This window comes from Helianthus annuus, chromosome 13 (assembly GCF_002127325.2).
Source record: "Helianthus annuus cultivar XRQ/B chromosome 13, HanXRQr2.0-SUNRISE, whole genome shotgun sequence".
Lineage (NCBI taxonomy): Eukaryota > Viridiplantae > Streptophyta > Magnoliopsida > Asterales > Asteraceae > Helianthus > Helianthus annuus.
The window spans coordinates 53328265-53351393 of NC_035445.2; the positions used below are offsets into that span (position 1 = coordinate 53328265).

A 23129-nucleotide genomic window follows, 5' to 3' on the forward strand; every position below is an offset into this window, starting at 1 on the left:
GGCATTAAATATGAGTTGATCAATACAGGACATTCTTCGTCTGAGCCCTGAGGTACGTGCATGACTTTTATTTATCTCTTTAAGGGGCGGTTTAGACATGCCTTTCGAAAATGATTATCTAATTTAATAAATAATAAGAATAGGAATATGAAAATTGATCAATAAAACTTTGGTTAGAAACCTAAGTTTGGATGTGTGCGTGATGTTCATTTATAAGGCTACAAGGAGTGGTGCTACTCCATCCTTGAGGGTGGAGCTCCACGTCGACGGCTACGTCACATAAGTTGGAGGATGAACCGACGTGGATGGAACGGGGGAATGGAGGATGACCCGGTTGAAGAGAGAGAGAGAGAGAGAGAGAGAGAGAGAGAGAGAGAGAGGGAGGGGTTTGAAGAGAGAGAGGGGCTCTACCTTTGCTGCATCATGAACGGTGAGAACATGCCGTCGGTGCCGCGCCGTGGCCATGCCAGGCACCACTCCTTATAGCCTAAGAGATTGAAATTTGAGATGTTGAATGACTGGACCATAAAGGGCTTTTATGGAAATGGTAACGACATTAATAAGGTTAAAAGTTATGAAAATAGTAACGACATTAATAAGGTTAAAAGTCATCCAAAGTGTTTTTTTCTAACATTAATAAGGTTAAAAGTTATGAAAATGGTAACGACATTAATAAGGTTAAAAGTCATCTAAAGGTTAAAAGTTATGAAATTGGTAACGACATTAATAAGGTCAAAAGTCATCTAAAGTGTTTCTATTGTTTATCCCAAAAGTTATTATTATCAAATATTCATATATATATATATATATATATATATATATATATATATAGCGAGAGAGAGAGAGAGGAAGGTTAACGTACATTACGGCTTAACGTACATCACGTACGACAGGTAATTACGCACGTTCATTTTAAAATCACACTCGTTATAACTTAAAAATCCAAAATCACGCATGTTGAAACACAATAATTACGCATATTGAAAACATTAATCACGCATGTTATATAACAAATCACGCACGTTGTTGTACGTGAAGTACGTTAAGGCGTAATGTACGATATACTTTATATATATATATATATTTATAGGGTAGGGATATGGTAAACAGTGTCTAAAATGTGAGAAGGGTAAGAAGTGTTTTAAACCATTGGATATTTGATCTAATGGTTGAGATCAATAGGGTATAAAATGTAAATTGTGTTTTAATTAGAAGGACCTTATGTAAAATTAAAGGGCAATAGTGACTTTTCCAACGTTTCAAATATGGTAACCGTTTCAAAACCCCCATCAATCTCCTATAAATTAGCGAATTTATGGTAACTGTTTCAAAACCCCCACCAATCTCCTAAAAAGTCAGCGAATTTCTCGTACTGAAATAAATTCTTCGATTTCCTTCACAACAACTTTTTATAACACTATAAAGAATAGTATATTACATGATAAAACACTATAGGAAGATATAACACTATCTGTTTACTGTAAGACACTATACATAAATAAAACACTGTTGATGGGGGATAAAACACTATGAAAAGGAACAATATATTACATGATAAAACACTATAGGAAGATATAACACTATCTGTTTACTGTAAGACACTATACAGAATAAAACACTATTGATGAGGATAAAACACTATGAAAGGAACAATATATTACATGATAAAACACTATAGAAAAATATAACACTATCTGTTTACTGTAAGACACTATACAGAATAAACACTATTGATGGGGATAAAACACTATGAAAAGGAGATTAAAGATACCTTTACATAACTTGTGGTGTAAAAAACTACCCCCTCGAAAAGGTGTTTCAGAAACCTTTTAAACAAAATTTGGTTTATTGTTTTCCACTATACATATATATGGTTCTCGCGGTTCTTACAACTCGAGGTGGTTTTCATTCTAGCGGCTCCCTGTATATATATATATATATATATATATATACAGGGAGCCGCTAGAATGAAAACCACCTCGAGTTGTAAGAACCGCGAGAACTACACCCCACGGAGGGGCGTTCGCCGCGATTTTTTTTTTACAAGTAGATGTGTGCATTATAAACACGGCCGTAAAAAATCACGGCGAACGCCCCTCCGTGGGGTGTAGTTTTTTACACCTCAAGTTTGGTGAAAAAAAAAGAAAAAAGAAAAAAAATTAAAAAACACCAAACTTGAGGTGTAAAAAACTACACCCCACGGAGGGGCGTTCGCCGTGATTTTTTACGGCCGTGTTTATAATGCACACATCTACTTGTAAAAAAAAAAATCGCGGCGAACGCCCCTCCGTGGGGTGTAGTTCTCGCGGTTCTTACAACTCGTAGTGGTTTTCATTCTAGCGATCCCCTATATATATATATATATATATATATATATATAGGGTGGGGTTATAGAGTGAACACTAGTGTATTTGTGAACTGAGTGAACAAATCCTGGCCATTGATCTACACACGTGTATGGCCAGGATCTCATCATCAAATCGTAAAATACACTAGTGTATTTCAACATCAAATCCTGGCCATTAATCTACACACGTGTATGGCCAGGATTAGTTCACTCAGTTCGCAAGTTACACTAGTGTTTACTCTTGAACCTAATCCTATATATATATATATATATATATATATATATATATATATATAGGGGACCGCTAGAATGAGAACCACCCCGAGTTGTAAGAACCGCGAGAACCACACCATCCGGGTCGCCGTTTACCACGATTTTTTTTACAACTAGATGTGTGTATTATAAACACAGCCGTAAAAAAAAATTTAAACGCCGCGCCCGAGGGGGTAGTTTTTTACACCACAAGTTTGGTGTTTTTATTTTTTTTTCTTTTTTCTTTTTTTTACACCAAACTTGTGGTGTAAAAAACTACCCCCTCGGGCGCGGCGTTTAATTTTTTTTTACGGCCGTGTTTATAATACACACATCTAGTTGTAAAAAAAATCGTGGTAAACGACGACCCGGATGGTGTGGTTCTCGCGGTTCTTACAACTCGGTGTGGTTCTCATTTTAGCGCAATTATATATATATATATATATATATATATATATATATATATATATATATATATATATATATATATATATATATAGGGTGGGGTTCCTCTACAAAGTGTGTTTTTCCTACAAAATGTAGGAAGTGATCTTGACCATTGGATAAGTGTGTTTAATGGTTGAGATCATCTTGATGGCATTTTGGTAATATGAATGTTTTAAAAATAAGATTATTGATTGATTGAGGGTAAATGTGTCATTTAACTACTTTTAAATAAGGTAATAACCATTTTATCATAACACATACCATCTTTCTCACAATTTTCTCTCTCTTTCTCTCTTACTCTAAATTCGTAAAGATGAAGTGTTGTTATGGAAAACAATAAACCAAATTTTGTTTAAAAGGTTTCTGAAACACCTTTTCGATAATATAAATATCCCATAAGCAAATATCACCTAATTCACATATTTCTTCTAAAATTTCAACGCATACTCTATTCGATTTTAATATGATAAATTTAACTACAAATTTAATTATTAGTAATTTAATATTATAAAATTTAACTATAGGTTATTAGATGCCATTGCATGATCCGGTAATGCTTTTTTGGTGGTATGACACATTGTGAGAGCATTTGATAAATCTTGATAAACTAGTATCTGTAAAAAAAAATTATACAATATAACACACCAAGAAGAACCTTAGTATTTATAAAACACGTCAGGAAAATACAAAGACATATTCTTCGTGAATCATAATTGGTATAACACGTCGTGATGAAACCCGTAACTTATAAAACACAACGTTAATAATTACAACTACATGTTTTTAAAAATATAAACTACTATAACACATTGTGAGTAAACCTGCTGGTAAAACACATCGTCAAGAATATACAATATAACACACCATGAAGACCCCTAATATTTGTAAAACACAACGTCAAGAAAGATAAAAAAACATGTCATTCGTGAATCATAATTGATATAACACATCGTGACGAAACCAAAAAAACTGATAAAACACAACGTCAATAATTATAACTACATGTCCCCCTTAAAAATATAAACTGCTATAACACATTGTGAGTCAACTGTAACTGGTAAAATGTCACACCCCAACCGATGGCGGAAACATCGGGATGAGACGTACAAATTGCTCAAAACAACATAACACTATTGTGACAATATGATTTAAATTTATTTCATAAATATCAAATGGAATACATTGTTTTCAAGTACATCATAAACCAAACATAATAAAATACTATGCTAAAATGGGTTTCTAGTTCCATCCTAGCTTGATTTCTTTATTTCTTGAACATCAACCTGCAATATGTATTAAAATAAAATCAACAAAAGCATGTTGGCGAGTATACAAGTTTTCACACATAGTATATACATGTTTAAAATGTTTACTCAATTCCAAATGTGAAATACCATACCATATTGACAGTATATACTCGAAACGATGTTACTCTATGTGCCCAAACCAAAGTTTAACGCAATTAAAGTGTACCCAAACGAGTTTGAGTAGGTTGACATAGTTTAACCTAACAATACCTGCTCGTAGAACAGGAGGGGCGTTTCTCAACCTATAGCGCTACCATTGTTAGGGGAGGCTTGTACGAAGTTAATGAACACATAGTCATTAGGTGTTTACAGTAGCATAACATGTCTAACATGAATAGAGTGTGTCACATAGAATATGGAATGAGTGTGCATAAAATGTTTAATGTGTTGTGATGTTTGATATGTAATACATATTGCACCCAAAAGTGTAAAACGAAAATGGGTCATGTATACTCACCTTAGATTGCGTTGCGTTTCTTGTAAGGAATTACGAGAGTGGATTGGATCCAATTGTTGCAAGAGATGCAAGAGATTTACCCTATTTGTAATTTGAAAATATGTTAAAATACTTAAAATGAGGCTTGGGAATTTTTGTGGGATTGAATATAAAATGTTAATCTTAAGTGAATAATAACCTTAATATTAAAAGTGATAATATTAATAATGGTAGTAATATAACTGCTTTTTGAACTTATTTTGTTATTAGTTAGTTAGTTTATTGAATTTATATATTATATAATAATATTAACTGAATTTTTTACCAATAATAATGATGACAATAAAAATTCTGATTATATGGAATAATAAGATTATTAATATTACTAATACTTCTGATGTATAATATACTGATTGTTTTAGAAAAGAAATAACAACAACAAAAAGTTTGGCCCAACAGGCCGGCCCCCTTAACTGAGCCCAACAGCAACCCCAATCAACAACAACAGCAACCCGGTCTGTGCCCGGCTTCGAACCCGGGTCAATTACCCGACCGACCGAACAACCAGGAACACAACTGGGCTAGCCCAGTTTGGTGTTAGGATTTGGTATTCATTTCACTTAAATAATTAGTTCAGTTCAACTTTTTTTTTTATAAACAGAATCGATCAAGCACATACTTAACCGTTTTGACATAAACATGGACTAAATTGTGACTTGATTATAACGACAGAAGATTCACATGAGTGCAAAGGAATAAGGAACGTATACCGAATATAGTGGCGGATGATGGCTCGTGTCGTCTCCTCGGCGGTTCCCAAATTTCCGGCGGTTGGGTTGTCTTCTCCGGCGAGTTCGTCGGGTTCCGGCGACGAACCAGAAGCGGAACAGAGGTGAGGTGCCGAATGGGTTTCGAGTGAGTGCAGGTGTGTGGATGAGAGGTGTGAATCGAAGTGGGGGTGGCTCGGTATTTATAGGTTGGTTCAGGTTTGGAAATAGTTCGGATTTAAGGAAACCGAATCAAGTCTCATGGTGTGATTGGCAATCATCCGTATATATGGAAACGATTAGGGAGGAGTAAACTTGGTAAACTGCAAATCACGTAATAGCTAGCCAGAAATCTTGAAGGGAAAGTTGACTGATGTTGTGTGATATTTGATTTGGGCGGCAAAAAAAAAAGAATATGGAAAGCACGTAATCAGAGCATAAAACTCAAACATTCCTAAAATAGTTTGGATGTGGCATGCCCGGCCGAGTGGTTGAGTTGTTGTTTGTTGTGTGAGAGGTCACGAGTTCGAGTCCGGTTCACAGCGGTTCCAGGGGGTTTATCCCCTTTTTTTTTTTTGCATTTTTCTTAGACACTAACTGAACTAACTGAGTTATTTAACTCAGTTAGTTTGGTTCCTTTATAAAAGCTAACCAAGTTAGGCTTAACTTGGTTAATTTCAATGTTACAAGGATTTAACTAACCTAGTTAGTCCAAACTAGTAAAATTTTCTTTTTATTTATTTATTTCACAAAATATGATAATCAAATAATTTATTTATTTAATTAATTAGAATTTAATTTACTATTTAAAATTAATAAATTTTATAATTATTTAATTTAACCCGAATTTTGCACCGATTAGGGTAATCTCTTGACAACGCTTGATTTAAGAGTTAGGATTTGAATACCTTTCAATTGTTTTTACGTGTTTGACATAGTTTAACGTGATTAACGTGAAATAACATAACATAGTATTAGAACAAGCATATGATCAAAACGATGCACTTTTTCATTATGATCCAAGTCTCGAAATACAAGATAGGGTAAAATGAGAGTACAAACGACTGAAATTGGAAAGTACAACTGATAAAGCTATAAATAGAAATTTAAAAAATACGGGACGTTACATAAAACATATCGTCAAGAAATTGTTAATGAAGGATCAACTAGTGTGTTAGGTGAAGTTGAACAAAAATCGTCTACATGACCTTCTTAAAACATAAACTGTTATAACACATGTGAGTGAACTTGTAACCGGTAAAACACATCGTCAAGAAATTGTTAATGAATGATCAACTGGCAAGTTATGTGAAAATGAACAAAAATCGTTGAATGATGATAGAATAATGCGTGAATGATTAATTCTGTAACTGATATATTTAAATTGTTAATGATAGAGAGTTTCCTTAAAAATCTCATTTCATTGTTTTAATATTATCACTTCCAAAAATAACTTATTTATTAAATTACCTTTGTACCCTTTTATTAAAATTCTCTAGATGCCACATGTCATCACAAGATCACTTCCTACACTTTGTAGGAAAAATTGACTTTGTAGCCAACTCCCACCCTATATATATATATATATATATATATATATATATATATATATATATATATAGGGGTCCGCTAAAATGAGAACAACCTCGAGTTGTAAGAACCGTGAGAACTACACCGTACGGGGCGAGGTGGACCAAATTTTTTTTCACAAACATAGATGCGTGTATTATAAACACATTTGTAAAAAAAATTCAAAAAAAAAAAGTTTTTCAGCACCACAAGTGTGTGTTTACGGGTACCGTAAATTTTCCGGTAGGATTTACGGTACCCGTAAATACAAACTTGTGGTGCTCAAAACTACACACACGACATTTTTTTTTGAATTCTTTTTTTTACAAATGTGTTTATAATACACGCATCTACGTTTATGAAAAAAAATTTGGTCCACCTCGTCCCGTACGGTGTAGTTCTCACGGTTCTTACAACTCGAGTTGGTTCTCATTTTAGCGGTCCCCTATATATATATATATATATATATATATATATATATATATATATAGGGGAAAGTTCATTTGAGAAGAAATTTAATGTGAGAAGAAAAAGAAGAAATGGCATATTAGTAAAATAGTATTTCATTTATAACTCATATCATTAATTTTTCTCTTTTTAATTAATTAGTCAACTAATCATTAATTATCCTACATATAATCTACAAAACCTACACATATCAAAATTTTCCTACATATACCCTACACATTACAGAATTTTATCCTACACAGTCGAAATTTATCCTACACACTTCGAAATATATCCTACACAATTCGTAATTTATCCTACACAATGAGTAATTTATTCTACATTTTAAATTAAGTTGTTTTTTTAATTTGGAAAAAGTATATATTTTGAAAAAGAGTTACAAATTTAATTTAGTTAGTTATTAAAGGGGGAGAATACAAATTAATGATTTATATAAGTTTACCAATATACCCTTATATTAAAATTAAATGCAAATATTAAATGAAGTAAAATGAAACATTCTTATTGGTTGAAATTTCTTCTTTTTTCTTCTTACAAAAAAATTCTTCTCGTTTGAACTCTCCACTATATATATATATATATATATATATATATATATATATATATATATATATATATATATATATATATATTAATTCATAACATATGAGGAATAGTGTTTATTTTTGTTGGTTATATTTTTTGAACTTTAGTGTTTTTCATTTTTATTAGAGTAAACTGCCATTTTGGTCCCTGTGGTTTGGCAGGTTTTGCCACTTTAGTCCAAATCTCAAACTTATTACATCTGGGTCCCTGTGGTTTGCATTTTGTTGCCATTTTAGTCCAAAATTCAAAAACCCTATTTTTTTACTGTTACAACCTCCTATTTTGTCCTTTAGTGCAGGGGCATTTTGGTCATTTTTTAAATTTCATTTGTTTTAGTTTTTTTTAATATATATTGAGGATGATGATGATCATAATCAGGTTCTTTCTCTCTCTGTCTTCTTTCTCTCTCTATAGCACCACAACCGCCACCTCCTCCCTCTCTCTCTTCTCTCTCTCTATAGCACCACCACACCACCGCCACCTCATCCCCCTTCCCACCACCACCACCACCACCGTGAACTCCACCACCGCCACCACTGAAACCCTAAAGCGCCACCACCGCTGTCACCATCAAAGCCGATACTGAAACCCTAAACCGCCGGAAGTTTAGCAGATCTGGAACCTTCTATGTTTGATCTACAATGGTGTAGCAAAAGTATTGTTGAAAACCAGGTAAATAATCTGCTTTTACAGTGTGGTCAGAGACGGTGGTGGTGGAGGGGAGACGGTGGTGGAGGGGAGACGGTGGTGGAGGGTGTACGGTGGTGGAGGGGAGACGGATGATGATCTGTGATTTTGTGATGGATGATGATCTGTGATTTTGTTAGTTTTAAGGGATCAAGATGATGGATGATGATATGTGATTTTGTTAATGTTTTAGGTGGTTGAGGGTGATTTTGTAACAAACAGGATGATCAAAACTTGAACCCAGTCCTTTTATTCACCACGAGGCTGTGATGATTTCACCTAATCCGAGTCAAAATTGGGTCAACATTTGAGATTTTCCGCAGCTTGGCGTGGCAGAATCGGAGGAGGGCAAGTGCGCTTGCAACCTCTGTTTGCAGCCATGGCGGTTTTGATTTGTTGTTGGAGCCTCGTTTCTTTTTACAAATCGGTTTTTGATTTTCTTGAAGATGATGTTTTTGATTTTCTGGATTTTCTGGGTTTTGATGATGATGTTTGATGATGTTCTTGAAGATACAGATCTGAGCCTCGTTTCTTTTTACAAATTGGTTTTTGATTTTCTTGAAGATGATGTTCTTGATTTTCTGGATTTTCTGGGTTTTGATGATGATGTTCTTGAACATACAGATCTGAGCCTCGTTTCTTTTTACAAATCGGTTTTTGTTTTGATTTGTTGTTGTTTGTATTTTGATTTTTGTGATGGTTTCTGGTTTTGTTCTGGGTTCTTGATTTTCTTGAAGTTGATGTTCTTGATTTTCTGAATTTTTTGGGTTTTGATGATAAAGTTTGATGATGTTCTTGAAGATGAATTTATTAATGATTGAAATGTTATAATAAATTAACATGGACCAAAATGCCCCTGCACTAAAGGACAAAATAGGAGGTTGTAACAGTCAAAAAAATGAGGTTTTTGAATTTTGGACTAAAATGGCTACAAAATGCAAACCACATGGACCCAGATGTAATAAGTTTGAGATTTGGACTAAAGTGGCAAAACTGGCCAAACCACAGGGACCAAAATGGCAGTTTACTCTTTTTATTATATAACTTTTCCACAAAAGTTAAAATGAGTTTAGTCTTTTTTTTATTAGTTTTTGTTTTAGGTTTTTTCTCGGGTATGATCGTCGATCGGTGGCTACTTAGTATGGTGTTTAGTGGTCACATTTGATCTGTCAGATTTTTTTTACCCCCTCGACTTTCTAATATGTGTCATGTAAATTCGACTTCGTCTATGTGTCACGTTACGTGAGTCACTTGGTGTTAGAATTCGTATTTTTATATCATGTTGATCGTCATTTGATTGCTACTTAGCATTGTTTTACGCCCCCGCCCCCGCCTCCGCAATGCTGGTAGCATGGTTTTACACCACCTCCCCGCAACGCAGAGGGCTAATGACTAATTGTAATTATTGTAAAGGTCATGTTCATAAAAAAAAATATGTATGTACCCACTTTAATACGAATATGGTACTAAATTATGTGCTTGGACTCGGGGAGTGGTCGGGATGGTGAAGTGGCACCTCTTCCTGTCGGGGAGCACTGCCCCCCCCCCCCCCCTTTGATGAATCGGAGCTCTATCTTCATCCTTTTTGAAATGCTTCTCTCTCTTTATATAATTGGAATGGATGTATGGGGAGACCATTTCTTTTTGATAGGAGAAGATGAATGAAAAGGAAAAGGTGTACACATAGTCTAATGAAGAAAAATACTTGATGACTTGATGTACACAAAATGAACAAGTGAGCCATGTTAGTTATTTTATGAAATGACATCAAAATAAAAGCAGAATTTGTTGTATCACACACACCGGGCCCCACCGCCTACCACCCAACCAACCACCATCTTCTCTCTACAACTAACTCTATCCGCCGACCTCTTATGGATTTGGGCGACCACCATCTTCTTGTAATTAAATTGGGCACACTAATTATTTACCAAAATGTTGATCAAAAAGTCGTCCCTTACCAAACAATTACCTGTTTTGTCACTCAAATTCATCTTGACCCGTTATATTTTGTATCACGATGCATGCTTGTAAGGTTTAACAAAATAATTCATTTTTTTTAAGTTTTAACTCGTTACCCAACCCGTTGAACAACCCACACCCACTCATCTGCATTGTCAAATTATCGTTATATTTCATGGCCTCTGAAACATTATATGAATTAACGGAAAACTAAAAATACCTTGCACCCAATTTTGTGGCTTATAAAAATGCAAGCATACTTTCTCATTTTGATTTAAAAAAAAATGCCTTAAACCCAATTTTAGTATATAAAAGTCCATGAACATGTTTTAAATACACGATCTCGTAAAATTAACGAATTTTTTTTTTGTTTGCTAACACAATCCACAAGGCTTTTATTGACATCCATGTCATGTAAACTCTTTGTTGACACGAAACATCAACTCTTCGATTTTTTACCACTTTAATTATGTTATCGACTAATACCATTGCAATGTATGAGACTTGTCCCACATGGCACATCGGTTGTATGAGCAACTGAGTTGGGGTTTATATACCAAGTGAGCTCTCTCACCCACTAGACTAATCTTTTGGGTTGAGTTCTCTCGTTTGATATGTAACAAATTACAAACTGTTTCACGTATATGTTGGGTAAATAATCTGATAGGAACTTTACTAATATCAAAACTAGGTTCATGGTTTTTTATGCAAAACAAAAATCATGTTTTAAACCTTCCATAAAAATAATGCATGTTTTAAACCTTTCATAAAAATAATGCTTTAGCTTGGTTACTAAGCTTGTGGAGTTAAGCATATTGGTAATGCATTACAACGATGCATCACTCACAAAGTATAAATGTTTGAGACAACTTTATAGAAAGGTGACGTAAAAGGTTGTTTCTTGTGTAATTCCTTATAGTTTTTTATACATGTCTTTCAATTAATAATAATTTTACAACCAAACCAATCTTTCCTTTCGTTTAGTTTAGTTCAATCAAACATTGAATTATTTTCCTGATTAGTATACACAAGTATACAAAATCGACGAACACACGACGTAATCACTCTCTTCTGTTCTTTTTCTTTCTTCTTATCTGTGAACCATAACAGTCAGAAACAACCTCAACAATCATAACTTTTTTAACCCGCGACATTTGGTTCCACAAGACACGCATAAAAACAACAACGAAAGATACAGATTTTTCATCATCAATCTTAGCCGAAACCTATACATATGCTAACTAACAAATACAGACAGCAAAAAACGTGAAGAGCAGAAAAATGTAAACTAACTCTTGAGGATCGTTTCAAGTGCTTCAAAGAATAACGGGGCCATTTCCGGGTTTGGAGTTTTAACAGCACATTTAAGCCCGGGAACACCGACATCTGTTGTCAGTTCAATCAAGAAAGGGATACCGCGTGGGATTTTGGCTGATAAGTACAAGACATTGTGGTTGCCGTTCTTACGTTTGGCAATAAAGAACATGTTTGAAGAAGATAACCGCTCTATGGTTGCATCAATATCGTTTATCACGATGGAAGAAATGTCTTTTGTTACCTCGTTGGAATCCGGCAATGACTTCCATGTCTGCAATCACCGTCACAAAACGATCAGATACTAAATTGCTCACTTAAAATTTTGAAACCCGAAACGAGATTACCTCGAGAAAGGCGGTACGTTCCATTCTTCCATCCTCGGTAAACAACACGAGCAGTGAGATTTTATCATTAAAGTACCATACAGGCTGTTGGTTGTTCTTCACAGCAACCTGCAGAACCGAGTTTGGTGGGCCCGGTGCTATATTCTGAAACAACACCATAGGAAGAAGGGTTCTTTCTGATGTTCCCGGTTGCACTTGTGGGACCTGGTTACCAAATTTAAAAATTTAGTAATTCAAAAACTATAGTTTGGTTTTTTATGTATATTAACATTATAAGAATGAATGATATCCAAGTCCGATAATAGTTACCTGGAGAGGTCCACCAGCAGCAAGACCAAACGTGTTCTTATTGAACTGAATCATGAACCCGTCCAGTGGAATTTGCGTTTTGTTCTCGAACATTAAGCTGTAAAATATCTGACCATCTCTCCGCACCATTTGAGCACTGATTTCCAAACCTTGACCGCTTGCAGCTGGTAGTAGAACAGGCAATGGAGGCCTGCAACCAAAATGCCAGTGAACTATATAACAAACAAGAATTCTCTACGGGTGGTAAACCTAAAAACTATGAGAATAATATAAAATACATTCTTTTAATGTACTTTCAAGTAGGGCTGCAACTGAACCGAACGTTCAGTGAAAAGTTCGTGAATTGTTGGGCGGGAATTCCGTTTGTGTTCATTTGTTTAATAAAGGAACGAACACGAACAAGAACTTTTGTTCATTTATGTTCGTGAGCGTTCAGTGATATGTTCGTTTATGTCCGTTTGTGTTCAATAGTTCATTAGGGTTTTTAATCTTTATATGTTATTCAAATACTTCACACTTACCACTGAAAAAATATTTAATAAATATTAGTGTATTGTATATTACATACATTTTAACAATTTGAGTGGATCTCGTAATGTTTGTGCCGATTTTATTCAAGATCTAATATATACTAACGTGTTCATTTGTATTCATGAACGTTCGTTTGTGTTCATGAACGTTCGTTTGTGTTCGTTTACGTCTTCTTTTCGTTTTTAAAAATTAACGAACGAACACAAACATCTTCATTTCCTTAATGAACGATCAGTCAGGAACATAAGATCCCTTTCAGTAAGTGTTCACGAACACTTCATGAACACATTTATTTCCTTAATGAACGAACACGAACAAGCAAGTACTATCAAGCCAGTACCTGTGACAGTATTTTGATTAGATTAACCACTATTTTAAAGTCACCAAAATGTCTGAACCAAAAAATGGCCCATATCAGACGTGAGCCACTTTTTTAGTTTTGGTTTGTTTTTAAACAGACCAAGATTACACTTGATCTCAATAGACGAATCATATTCTAACTAGCTGATCATGATCTTTATCTGAGTGTCTACCGTACTTACCCTGTAGGCTGTACCGGCTGATCAACTGATACAATGGCGTTATCTCCACCAGCATCACCGTCAAGACCAATAAGATCGAGTAAATCCGGCACAGCAGCAGCAGGTGCAGGAGGTGGTTGTGTTGCTGCAGCATATGGCGGGGATGCACCGTTATCCGCAACATGTGCGGATGATGTTTCAGAGTACCCTTCAGGGAACTCTTCTTCTTCTTCTGTTTTCTGTAGGGTCCGCACACGTGTCACAAATGTTTCGGGTGGTTTGTGATACACGGAAGATAAAGTCGCAATGTTGGCTAGCAGCTCATCAAGGAGAGATGAATCAAACTGGTTTGAGTCGTCACTTATCACCGGTTTTTCAGCCAAAACGACGTCTTTTGCAGCCTAATATATGAAATGTTCGTTATGATGATGTCTATGGCTATGCATTTGATGAGTTATGATGATGTCAGCAATAACAAACCTCAGGATCTGTTGAAAGAAGACGCCAATATATGTAAGCACGATCACGCAGATCTGGATTGTCGGTCTCCACAGTGGCATTATTCAAAACAACCTAAAAAGACAAGACCCTAAATTTAAACCAGACTATATGTATGTAATCATGTTTGCAAAATATTGAAACACAAAAATGTAACAGTAACCGATACCTGAATCATCTGTTGGGGCCCTTCAGTTGGCTTCTTGAGGAATAGTTTGACTGTTGCAGTCAACAACTGCAATTGGACTTGTGCAGGTTCTTCAGGGAAACTCTCCAGAAAGCTTTCGAGAAGTTCATCGGCATTATCGATTCTTTCTGCATATTCACCAATTATCCAAATCATCGATGCCTGTGAAATAAACAAAAGAAGAAAAAAATTAAGTTTATAGAAGTGACAGAAAGTTTATAGATAGATTGTTTGTAGTAAGTACCTTAGCCTCTGGTTCATCTAATGTGTCTAAACTCTCACAAAGTGTAGCAATGATAGATTCATAACTGAAAAGACAAATGCAATTAAGATTTACGATTAAAAATTAAAAATTACCACCTTTCTGTATGAACATGGTTTTCGGAAACTTACGTGTTGGGATATCTTCTGAAAATATCCTTGATCACTATAATGGCTTCTTGAACGACATAATTTACTTTAATCTTGATCAGTTCAAGAAGAACACTAATGCAACGTTCAGCTGCTCTCTCTAGTTTAATAGCACAACGCCCGATAGCACGAACAGCCTTTCTGACAAAATCCACATCTACTTCTGTAGCGTATTCTTTGAACTCCAATAAAACCTGATCTATATTTCTATCCGAAGCAAGTTTTATCATAATCTCTAACTTTTCCATCTTCACGTAGATTGGATCGTTGTATTTGCAAAAGAACACCTGAAAATTAGCCATTTTAGATGTTAATGTTATATTTATTTTTTTGTTCATTTAATTAAACAAACGAACATGAACATTTCATTTATGTTCGTGAACGCCCGTTTATGTTCATTTAAATTTTAATAAATAGATATGTAGTTATATTTATTTAAATATAAACATTAAACGGGATTTCTAACTACTTATATAAAAATAACTAATTAGTAAATGGCTTCCTAGTAATAAAAAATGGGTTTCTAATTGAACTTATTGTAATTAATCACTAATTTATACAAAAAAAATTACTTTATGTTTGGTCAATTATTTGTGTTCGTTATGTTTATTAAATTATGTTCATATAAGTTTGTTTGTTTATGTTCGTGAACTGTTCATTTAGGTTTTAAACAAACGAACACGAACATGCTCATTTTCTTAGTGAACCATGAACAAAAAAATGTGTTCGATTATGTGTTCGTGTTCGGTTAAAGTTAAATTAACAAACATGAACATGCCCGTGTTCGTGTTCGTTCGGTCCGTTTACAGGCCTAGGGCTAAGAGTGCCACTAGTAACTATACCTTAATTTCATGAGCAAGGATTGTGGGCCGTCGTTGTACAATAAGATTAATATTCCTTAACGCAACGTATTGAATCTCGGGTTCTGCGGAAAGTAACGTTACAAGCGGAGGAGCCATTTTCTTGCACAAGTTACGAACCACATCGGGACTAGTGATGAGTTCCATTTGTTGAAGGATCATCTAAAATAAATAAAGACAATAACCAGGATTATGAAAAAAATAATACTCAAGTATAAGAAAATAAAAAGTAAAGAAAAATCACCTTAACAGCTGAAAGAACTACAGCACAATTTGCATGTTGCAGTCTTGGAGTAACTCGTTCTACAATATTTTCAGCTTCGCGTGCATCAGCTGCCTTGTACTTAGAAAGGGCGTCTAATATGAAAACTTGACCCCACCTGAATTAAGTTAAAACATGACTTAACGGGTCAAAACAAGTTCGGTTTAAATATACTGTAATAAAGAACGAAACTCACTCGGTGCATTCATTTAGAGCTGTAAGCAGCTTTGACAACGTAGCAGTAGTGATCTCAAAGACGGATGTGGCACTATTATCTTGAATTTCAGCAAGTGCTGCAACAGCGTTTGCGACTACCATAGGATTGTTATCAGATATCAGATCCTTAAGAGCATCCAGAAAACCTCTATCTTCAACTAACTCGGCATTAATGTCATATAGTTTAGCAACACATATAGCTGCTGTTTTTCGAACATAAGGATCGTCATCCTGTTCATAAATAACGTAACATCATACCCTTTTAATCGATGACTAAAGATTCTAAAAAGAAAATAGAAAAGAATAATATTAATTATTAACCTTGAGACACCTCTGGAGGGGATCACAAAGATATTCAGTAATTTTATCAACTCGAATGCATCCCATTGTGCGAACCGCTAAAGCTCGGATTAAAGGATTCGGGTCTTGTGTGTCCTGTAACAGTCATTTAATTTAAAACGTCTATAAAGTGCAAACATTACACTGAAGTGAAAAGCAATATTTATCGACTTCTTACCTTAACAAAGGTATTGACTGCAAGTATTGCTAGGTCAGGCTGACTTTTAGCATAATTAATGAGATACAAGTAAACAAGCTTCTTGAGCTCCAAATTTTCCGTTTGCATACAGTTCAACACATCCGTGAAAAGTGATGAAACGTCCTTCCCAACTGTCATAGCCGCAATCACCTTTTTGACCGCATCTTTTCTCTTATCCTGAATCACAGACAAAACCATTTTAATCAAATCAATAAACTGTATACAAACTAGCCACCGCAGTATGAAGCAACTAACATGTGATGTGACCCAGTTTGTTGTTCTCATTCTAAAATACTAGCACACATAGTAGGCCCTCTAAGATAACACAAAGAAAAAACAATCCAAAATGCAAACCGAAAGAATTCGTAAACTGAAGTATGTGGATAAGGTAAATAGTCTAACTACTTCTATGTGCTCGCATTACTTAATTGATTAACTCGTTTTGAAGTTTTATCGACTCCGTCTATGTGATTTGGAAACAAAAAAACACATAATTTATAGAATTTGAATTAAACTGAAAATTTAGTTATTTTCTTTGCTTTTGAATAATATGAGGAAATTTCCGATAATCACAACGATTAACGACCTATGTATCATTCATTATTCATTCATCTTTACCCTATGCGGCATATCGAAAATTACCTCACATTATTCCAAGGCAAAGAAAATCAGAGCAAACCTAAGCACCAATTGCTTAATTTCAAATCCTATTAATTATGTATTTCCTGTTCTCAAATCACCAAAAAAAAACTCCGATAAACACAGCTTAATCGATTAAGTCATTTGTACGGACAATAGATCTGGCATCATGACAAACTTACGTGATCCTAACTAACAGAATATCGGAACAACACACACACAGTTAGGAATTTGTTGTATAGATCTAGAGATACATATGATGAATTTGCATATAATAAAGGAAGGAAGGAGGTTAATAGACCTTGTACTGAGAATTGAGTTCCTCTTTGAGTTCAGGAATTTCTCCTTTCTTAGTAGTGGAGAAGTATTTGGAATCGTGGCCGCTCATAATTCTGGTGGAGATCGGTGACGGAGCAGAAGATGTTTGACAGTTTTCAGGCGATTTGTCGAGGGGTTGAAGACGATCCCGTATGGTAGTGTTTTAGAAATAGAATCACTGAAAATTCTTCAAAGAGTAAATTATAACCGGTGTTCTTAGTTTTAGTTTGTATCAAATTACAACTGGTCTCCTTTAGCTAAATAAATTATAGGCTTTGTCATTTATGTTATCGGTCGTTATGTCCTTTAGATTTAACCTGGTTAAGTTTTTTTTGTTAAGTCTTACTATGTGCCTCTCGTATGAGGGCAACATGGTCTTTTCATCCCAATTTTATATTAAAAACGAAATAAATAAATCTCTTTTATCCCCTCCATTTTTTCAAACCAATAAATAAATAAACAATATTTTGGAGTTAATCTTTGTTTTTTTATCAAACCAATCAAAAGAACTGACTACGATGATGTTGGAAGCTTACCATAAATTTCATCGATGTCGTTTTGTTCTAGTGCTTGTCGTATGTAGAAGGCACCCATTGCAAGGTTTGATTCACGTTCCTTTTTTTCTGTAGGATTTTTTTTATGGAAGTTTTGAGAGACATAGATAATAGCTATGGTTTTTGAGATAAATATGAACAATCAGATGTTATCAGATGCAAGGGGGAAATCGAAATTCATATTAAATTGAGATGAAAAGACCATGTTGCCCTCATGTGAGAAGCACATGGTAAGACTTAACCAAAAAACTTAACTAGGTTAGGGCTAAAGGACATAACATGTTAAAAACTGGTAACATAAAGGACAAAGCTTGTAATTTCTTTAGTTAAAGGATATCGGTTGTAATTTGATATAAACGTAAAGGACGCTGGTTTTAGTTTACACTATTGGAAATATATTTGATAAATGGGGAAAGTTAAAAAAAATCCCCTAAATTGATTTACGCGGTTTACCTTATTTCAATCCTTTCTTTCCAGAGTAAATTAATTTTTGAGTTCTCGTGTTTTAATGGTTTTAATCATTTGAGTCCAAAATAAAAAATACAAGTGTTAAAAATTGGACTAAAAAGTTATAAAATGAGCAGTTAGGGACTCAGGACGTTAAATTTTGAATTTAGAAGGTTAAAACCACTAAAACACAGGGACTTAAAAAGCAATTTGTTCTTCTTTCTACATTCTTAATCAAACACACGCTCAATAAACGGAATGTTGTAAAGTAATGTTTACTCTCAAATTAAAAAAATAGAATCAATAGTTTTGTGACCTATAGTTTTTAAAGTTCTATTTCACAAGATCTATGTTAACAGTTAACACGTACCTTTGTTTAATAATCAAACATTTTTCTATTTGTTACGAGTTTACTTTTTTTAACGCACCAAACCAACAACTTTTAGCTTTGTGTTTACTTTTACATATGCTATAATATGTGCCGGTAGCGTAACAAACCGATGCTGATCGAATTCTCATCGCTTTTGCGGCAGTTGAAATTAGTTGCATTGTTTTTGGTTACGGAAAGGTTAGTAACATCAAATGTTAGCAGTAAAAAGACAAATATACCCTTACTAACTCCACCCTTCTCCCATCGTTCAACCAAACCCTACCCCGATCGTTCAATCCAGTTTGATGAGCAATAACAACATCAAACTCACCTTATCGATCACAGGTGAATTCACCGTATTCAAATGTCACGAATCAATATTAACCCCACCCGTCGATGCACCATCTTCTCCTACGCTTCAAAATTCCATCATCATACTCTCTCACCATGTGTAAGTTCATCAACACCTCTACACTCCACCTATTTCACTACCCTCATGCTAAATTTATCCCACAAATTGCTCAACTTCACACCCGTTTCACTTCACAACCCGTTTCCACAAATGGGTTCTCGTTATTTTACTTTAATTCCCTCTTATACTCCCGAAGATGCCAGTGACGCATTTGATCAAACACCTGGTGGGCATGTTTCATATATGAGTTTTGATGATGATCCACATGAAAAGGTTCATGATTTTTGTTCTGATAGTAATCAAATAGATAAAAAACTTACCGGGTGTGTGCCAATTTCAAGTAATGGTGAGAAATTGTACAATATTGTTATAGATTGTAAGCCTAATAACCCTGAGAATAGTAGAATGGAGATAAATCTTAACGAAGCTGGCGCTCAGCTGACTACACCGTTGGTGATCGAGGTTTTAGGAAGTCTTAGATATGTTGAAAAGTCAGCGTTTCGGTTTTTTACTTGGGCTGGGAATCAAGAAAACTATAGCCATGAACCGCAGGCGTATAACGAGATGATTGATATCCTGTCAAACACTAAATATAAGGCGAAGCAATACCGTATAGTTTGCGATCTTTTGGATTACATGAAGAGAAATGACAAAACGTGTGTGCCTGTTGAAGCATTGTTAAAGATTTTGAGACAGTATGCCGATAAGCATTTGACTCATCTTCATAAGTTTGCAAAGAAGAAAAAAGTTGAGTTTAAAAAGATGCAGCCCGAGATAGACGCGTTAAACGTGTTATTAGATGCTTTCTGCAAGTGTTGTTTGGTTGAAGATGCTGAAGCTATGTATATGAAATTAAAGAACAAAGTCAAGCCTAACGCTAGCACGTATAACATCTTGTTTTTCGGTTGGTGTAGGGTGAGGAACCCAAGTAGAAGTATGCAAATTCTCGATGAAATGATCGCAACGGGCTATACACCGGAGAATTTCACTTACAATACCGCCATAGATACGTTTTGTAAATCCGGGATGTTATCAGACGCTGCCGAGCTTTTGGAGTTTATGAAATCAAAGGGTACACTCATGTCTTCACCGACTGCCAAAACATATTCTATCATGATCATTGCATTCGCACGTAACGATAAAATGGACGAATGTTTTAAACTCGTTGATGATATGGTGACTAATGGCTGCCTCCCTGACGTTTCAACGTATCGAGAAATGATCGAAGGGATGTGTTCGGCCGGAAAAGTGAAAGCCGCGTATAAGTTTTTGGAAGACATGAAGAAAAACGGGTACCCTCCTGATATCGTTACGTATAATTGTTTTCTCAAGGTTCTTTGCGATAAAAAAGATAGCGAAGAAGCGGTTCGACTTTACAAGAACATGATTGAGGTCGGCTGTAAGCCGAGTGTCCAAACGTTTAACATGCTAGTGATGATGTTCTTTAAAATGGGTGATCCGAATAGGGCATTTGAGATGTGGCGTGAAATGGATGCCAGAAGATGCGTTCGCGATACCGCTTCGTATTGTGTAATGATCGAAGGACTGTTTGGGTGTGAAAGAACGGAGGACGCTTGTGGTCTTTTGGAAGAGGTTTTGAATAAAGGCATGAAATTGCCGTTTCAAAAGTTTGATTCTTTCTTGATGCAGCTCTCAAGCATCGGTGATCTACGCGCTATTAGTAGATTATCTGAGCATATGAGGAAGTTCTACAATCCTGTTATGGCTCGTAGATTTGCGTTAAATCAAAAAAGAAAAAGTGTTAGTTTAAGAGGGAAATGATCTGCTATAGATTATTTCTTCTGCTAAAATTTCGATCTCGATCAATGTATCGATTCGTGTGTGTTTGTTCTGCAAGTTCTTACTATAAGAGTCAGATTCTTTTGTAATGTATGAGGACTACTGGTGTTTTAATTAGCGCAGTAAATGAACCCAACGTTCAGCGAACAGTTCTTGAATTGTTTGACGGGAAGTTCGTTTAATAAACGAACAAACACGAGCTAAACAAACAAACAAACATGAACAGAGGCGGCATTCGCTCGTTTGTTTATGTTCGTGAACATTCGGTAATGTTTATGTTCATTTGTGTTCGTTCATTTATGTGCGTGTACGCACATGGTTTCAGGTCATAATCCCATGCTTCCTTTTGCAGGGAAGAATAATGCTATGAGGACACTTCTGCAATAACTAAAATTCTAAGACTGGAAGGTATGGGGCTCGTCCCCAGGCCCATCCTCTTGCCGCCGCCCCAGCCTTGCCACCCCCTTGCTCCGTCGCCGCCCCATCGTCCGCCCACAGCCGCCCAAGCCGGGCCTTATCCCCTCACACACACCTATACATTCATACATACATATATATAAAGGAGTTCATCCCCCACCCTCTAGGTCCATCCCCTTTAGGCCCATCCTCACACCCGCTTACGTGGCGGTGACGTGACGGCCCATTTCCCCACACCATACCTTCCAGTCTAAAAGTGACCCAAAAATTGTACACAACTCATTCTCCACCTTACTCTAGGATTGGTTTGCAATAATACCACATAGAAATTTGTGATGGCTTATTCATATTTCATAGAACACAACTGAAGCTTTCTGACTGACACACATAGGTAAAAATGGTTGCCCCATGAGCACAATAGAAACAGGTAGGAGTCAATCAGATACATTCATTTTTTCTCCTCTCTATTGAAGCTATCATCAAAATCCAACAACAGTTCTTCGCCTAGTCGCCGGCGAACCAGTATCAACATAATGCTTATATTAACCAAGTTGCGCCCACCTTGGAGTCCAAATCTTAAAGCTATGTTAACAGAGGTGCACAAAATCAGTTTATGGGCCAAACCATACTGGTTTGGATCGAGTCAAACAAAGCCGAAGCCGGTTCAACCCAAACCAGATCGGTTTAGAAACTTTTTTTTAAAGAAAGACAAATAAAAAGTTTTAAAACTATGTTAGAAAAGAAGCCTCCAGATTTTTTTTATACATGCCAAATGATGGAAAACAAAGTAAGTGTGTGTGTATATACCCAACCGATATCTTGGAACTAATAACATTAATGGGAATCATCACATGTGACACATGTAGGAACTTGGAACTAATGGGTGCCAAGAATAGCAACACTTGCAGACCGCTTTTAAATCGGACTTGATGATGGGCACTAATCTTTAGAATTTGGGCTTTTGTTGCTTTTAATGTTCCTCAATGTTTTTTTACATGTAGCTAGAATTATAGTGGTCACCGACTCATCGGAGCTACATCATGGAGCCCAAATCTCGAGGTATGTGAATAAAGCTGCCCCTAATCAGTTTATTAGCCAAAGCGAATCTATTTGGAAATCGGTTCATATAGAGTTAAACAAAGTAAAATCCGGTTCAGCCGACCGGATTGGTTTAGAAACTAGTTTCTAAAGAAAAACCATATTGGATCGAATTAGTTTCAAACCGGGTTCAAACCCAACTTCATCCCCAAAGCGGCTTCAAAACCGGTTTCCAAGTATATATATATTATATACCCAAACCGATTTCAAACCGGTGGTTTGGATCGGGATCAAACAGGTTTCACCCAAACAG

At 35.5% G+C, this 23129-nt stretch overlaps 2 protein-coding genes across 2 annotated transcripts; one reads left to right on the top strand and one right to left on the bottom strand.

Annotated features, from left to right (window-relative positions):
• Positions 1-11937: 11937 nt before the first annotated feature.
• On the bottom strand, positions 11938-18012 carry LOC110897850 (beta-adaptin-like protein B). The gene is made up of 14 exons (XM_022144579.2): positions 17762-18012; positions 16801-16998; positions 16605-16718; positions 16264-16514; positions 16050-16185; positions 15788-15967; positions 14928-15232; positions 14779-14842; positions 14517-14696; positions 14330-14422; positions 13871-14250; positions 12798-12987; positions 12489-12692; positions 11938-12415 (listed from the first exon to the last, which is right to left on the bottom strand). Exons 1-14 carry the CDS (start codon positions 17846-17848, stop codon positions 12116-12118), a joined length of 2682 nt encoding a protein of 893 aa, XP_022000271.1. The 5' UTR covers positions 17849-18012; the 3' UTR covers positions 11938-12115.
• A 1394-nt stretch (positions 18013-19406) lies between these two features.
• LOC110897849 (pentatricopeptide repeat-containing protein At1g73400, mitochondrial) lies at positions 19407-21522 on the top strand. The gene has a single exon (XM_022144578.2). The coding sequence runs from the start codon at positions 19514-19516 to the stop codon at positions 21341-21343; it is 1830 nt and encodes a 609-aa protein (XP_022000270.1). The 5' UTR covers positions 19407-19513; the 3' UTR covers positions 21344-21522.
• The last annotated feature ends 1607 nt before the right edge of the window (positions 21523-23129 follow it).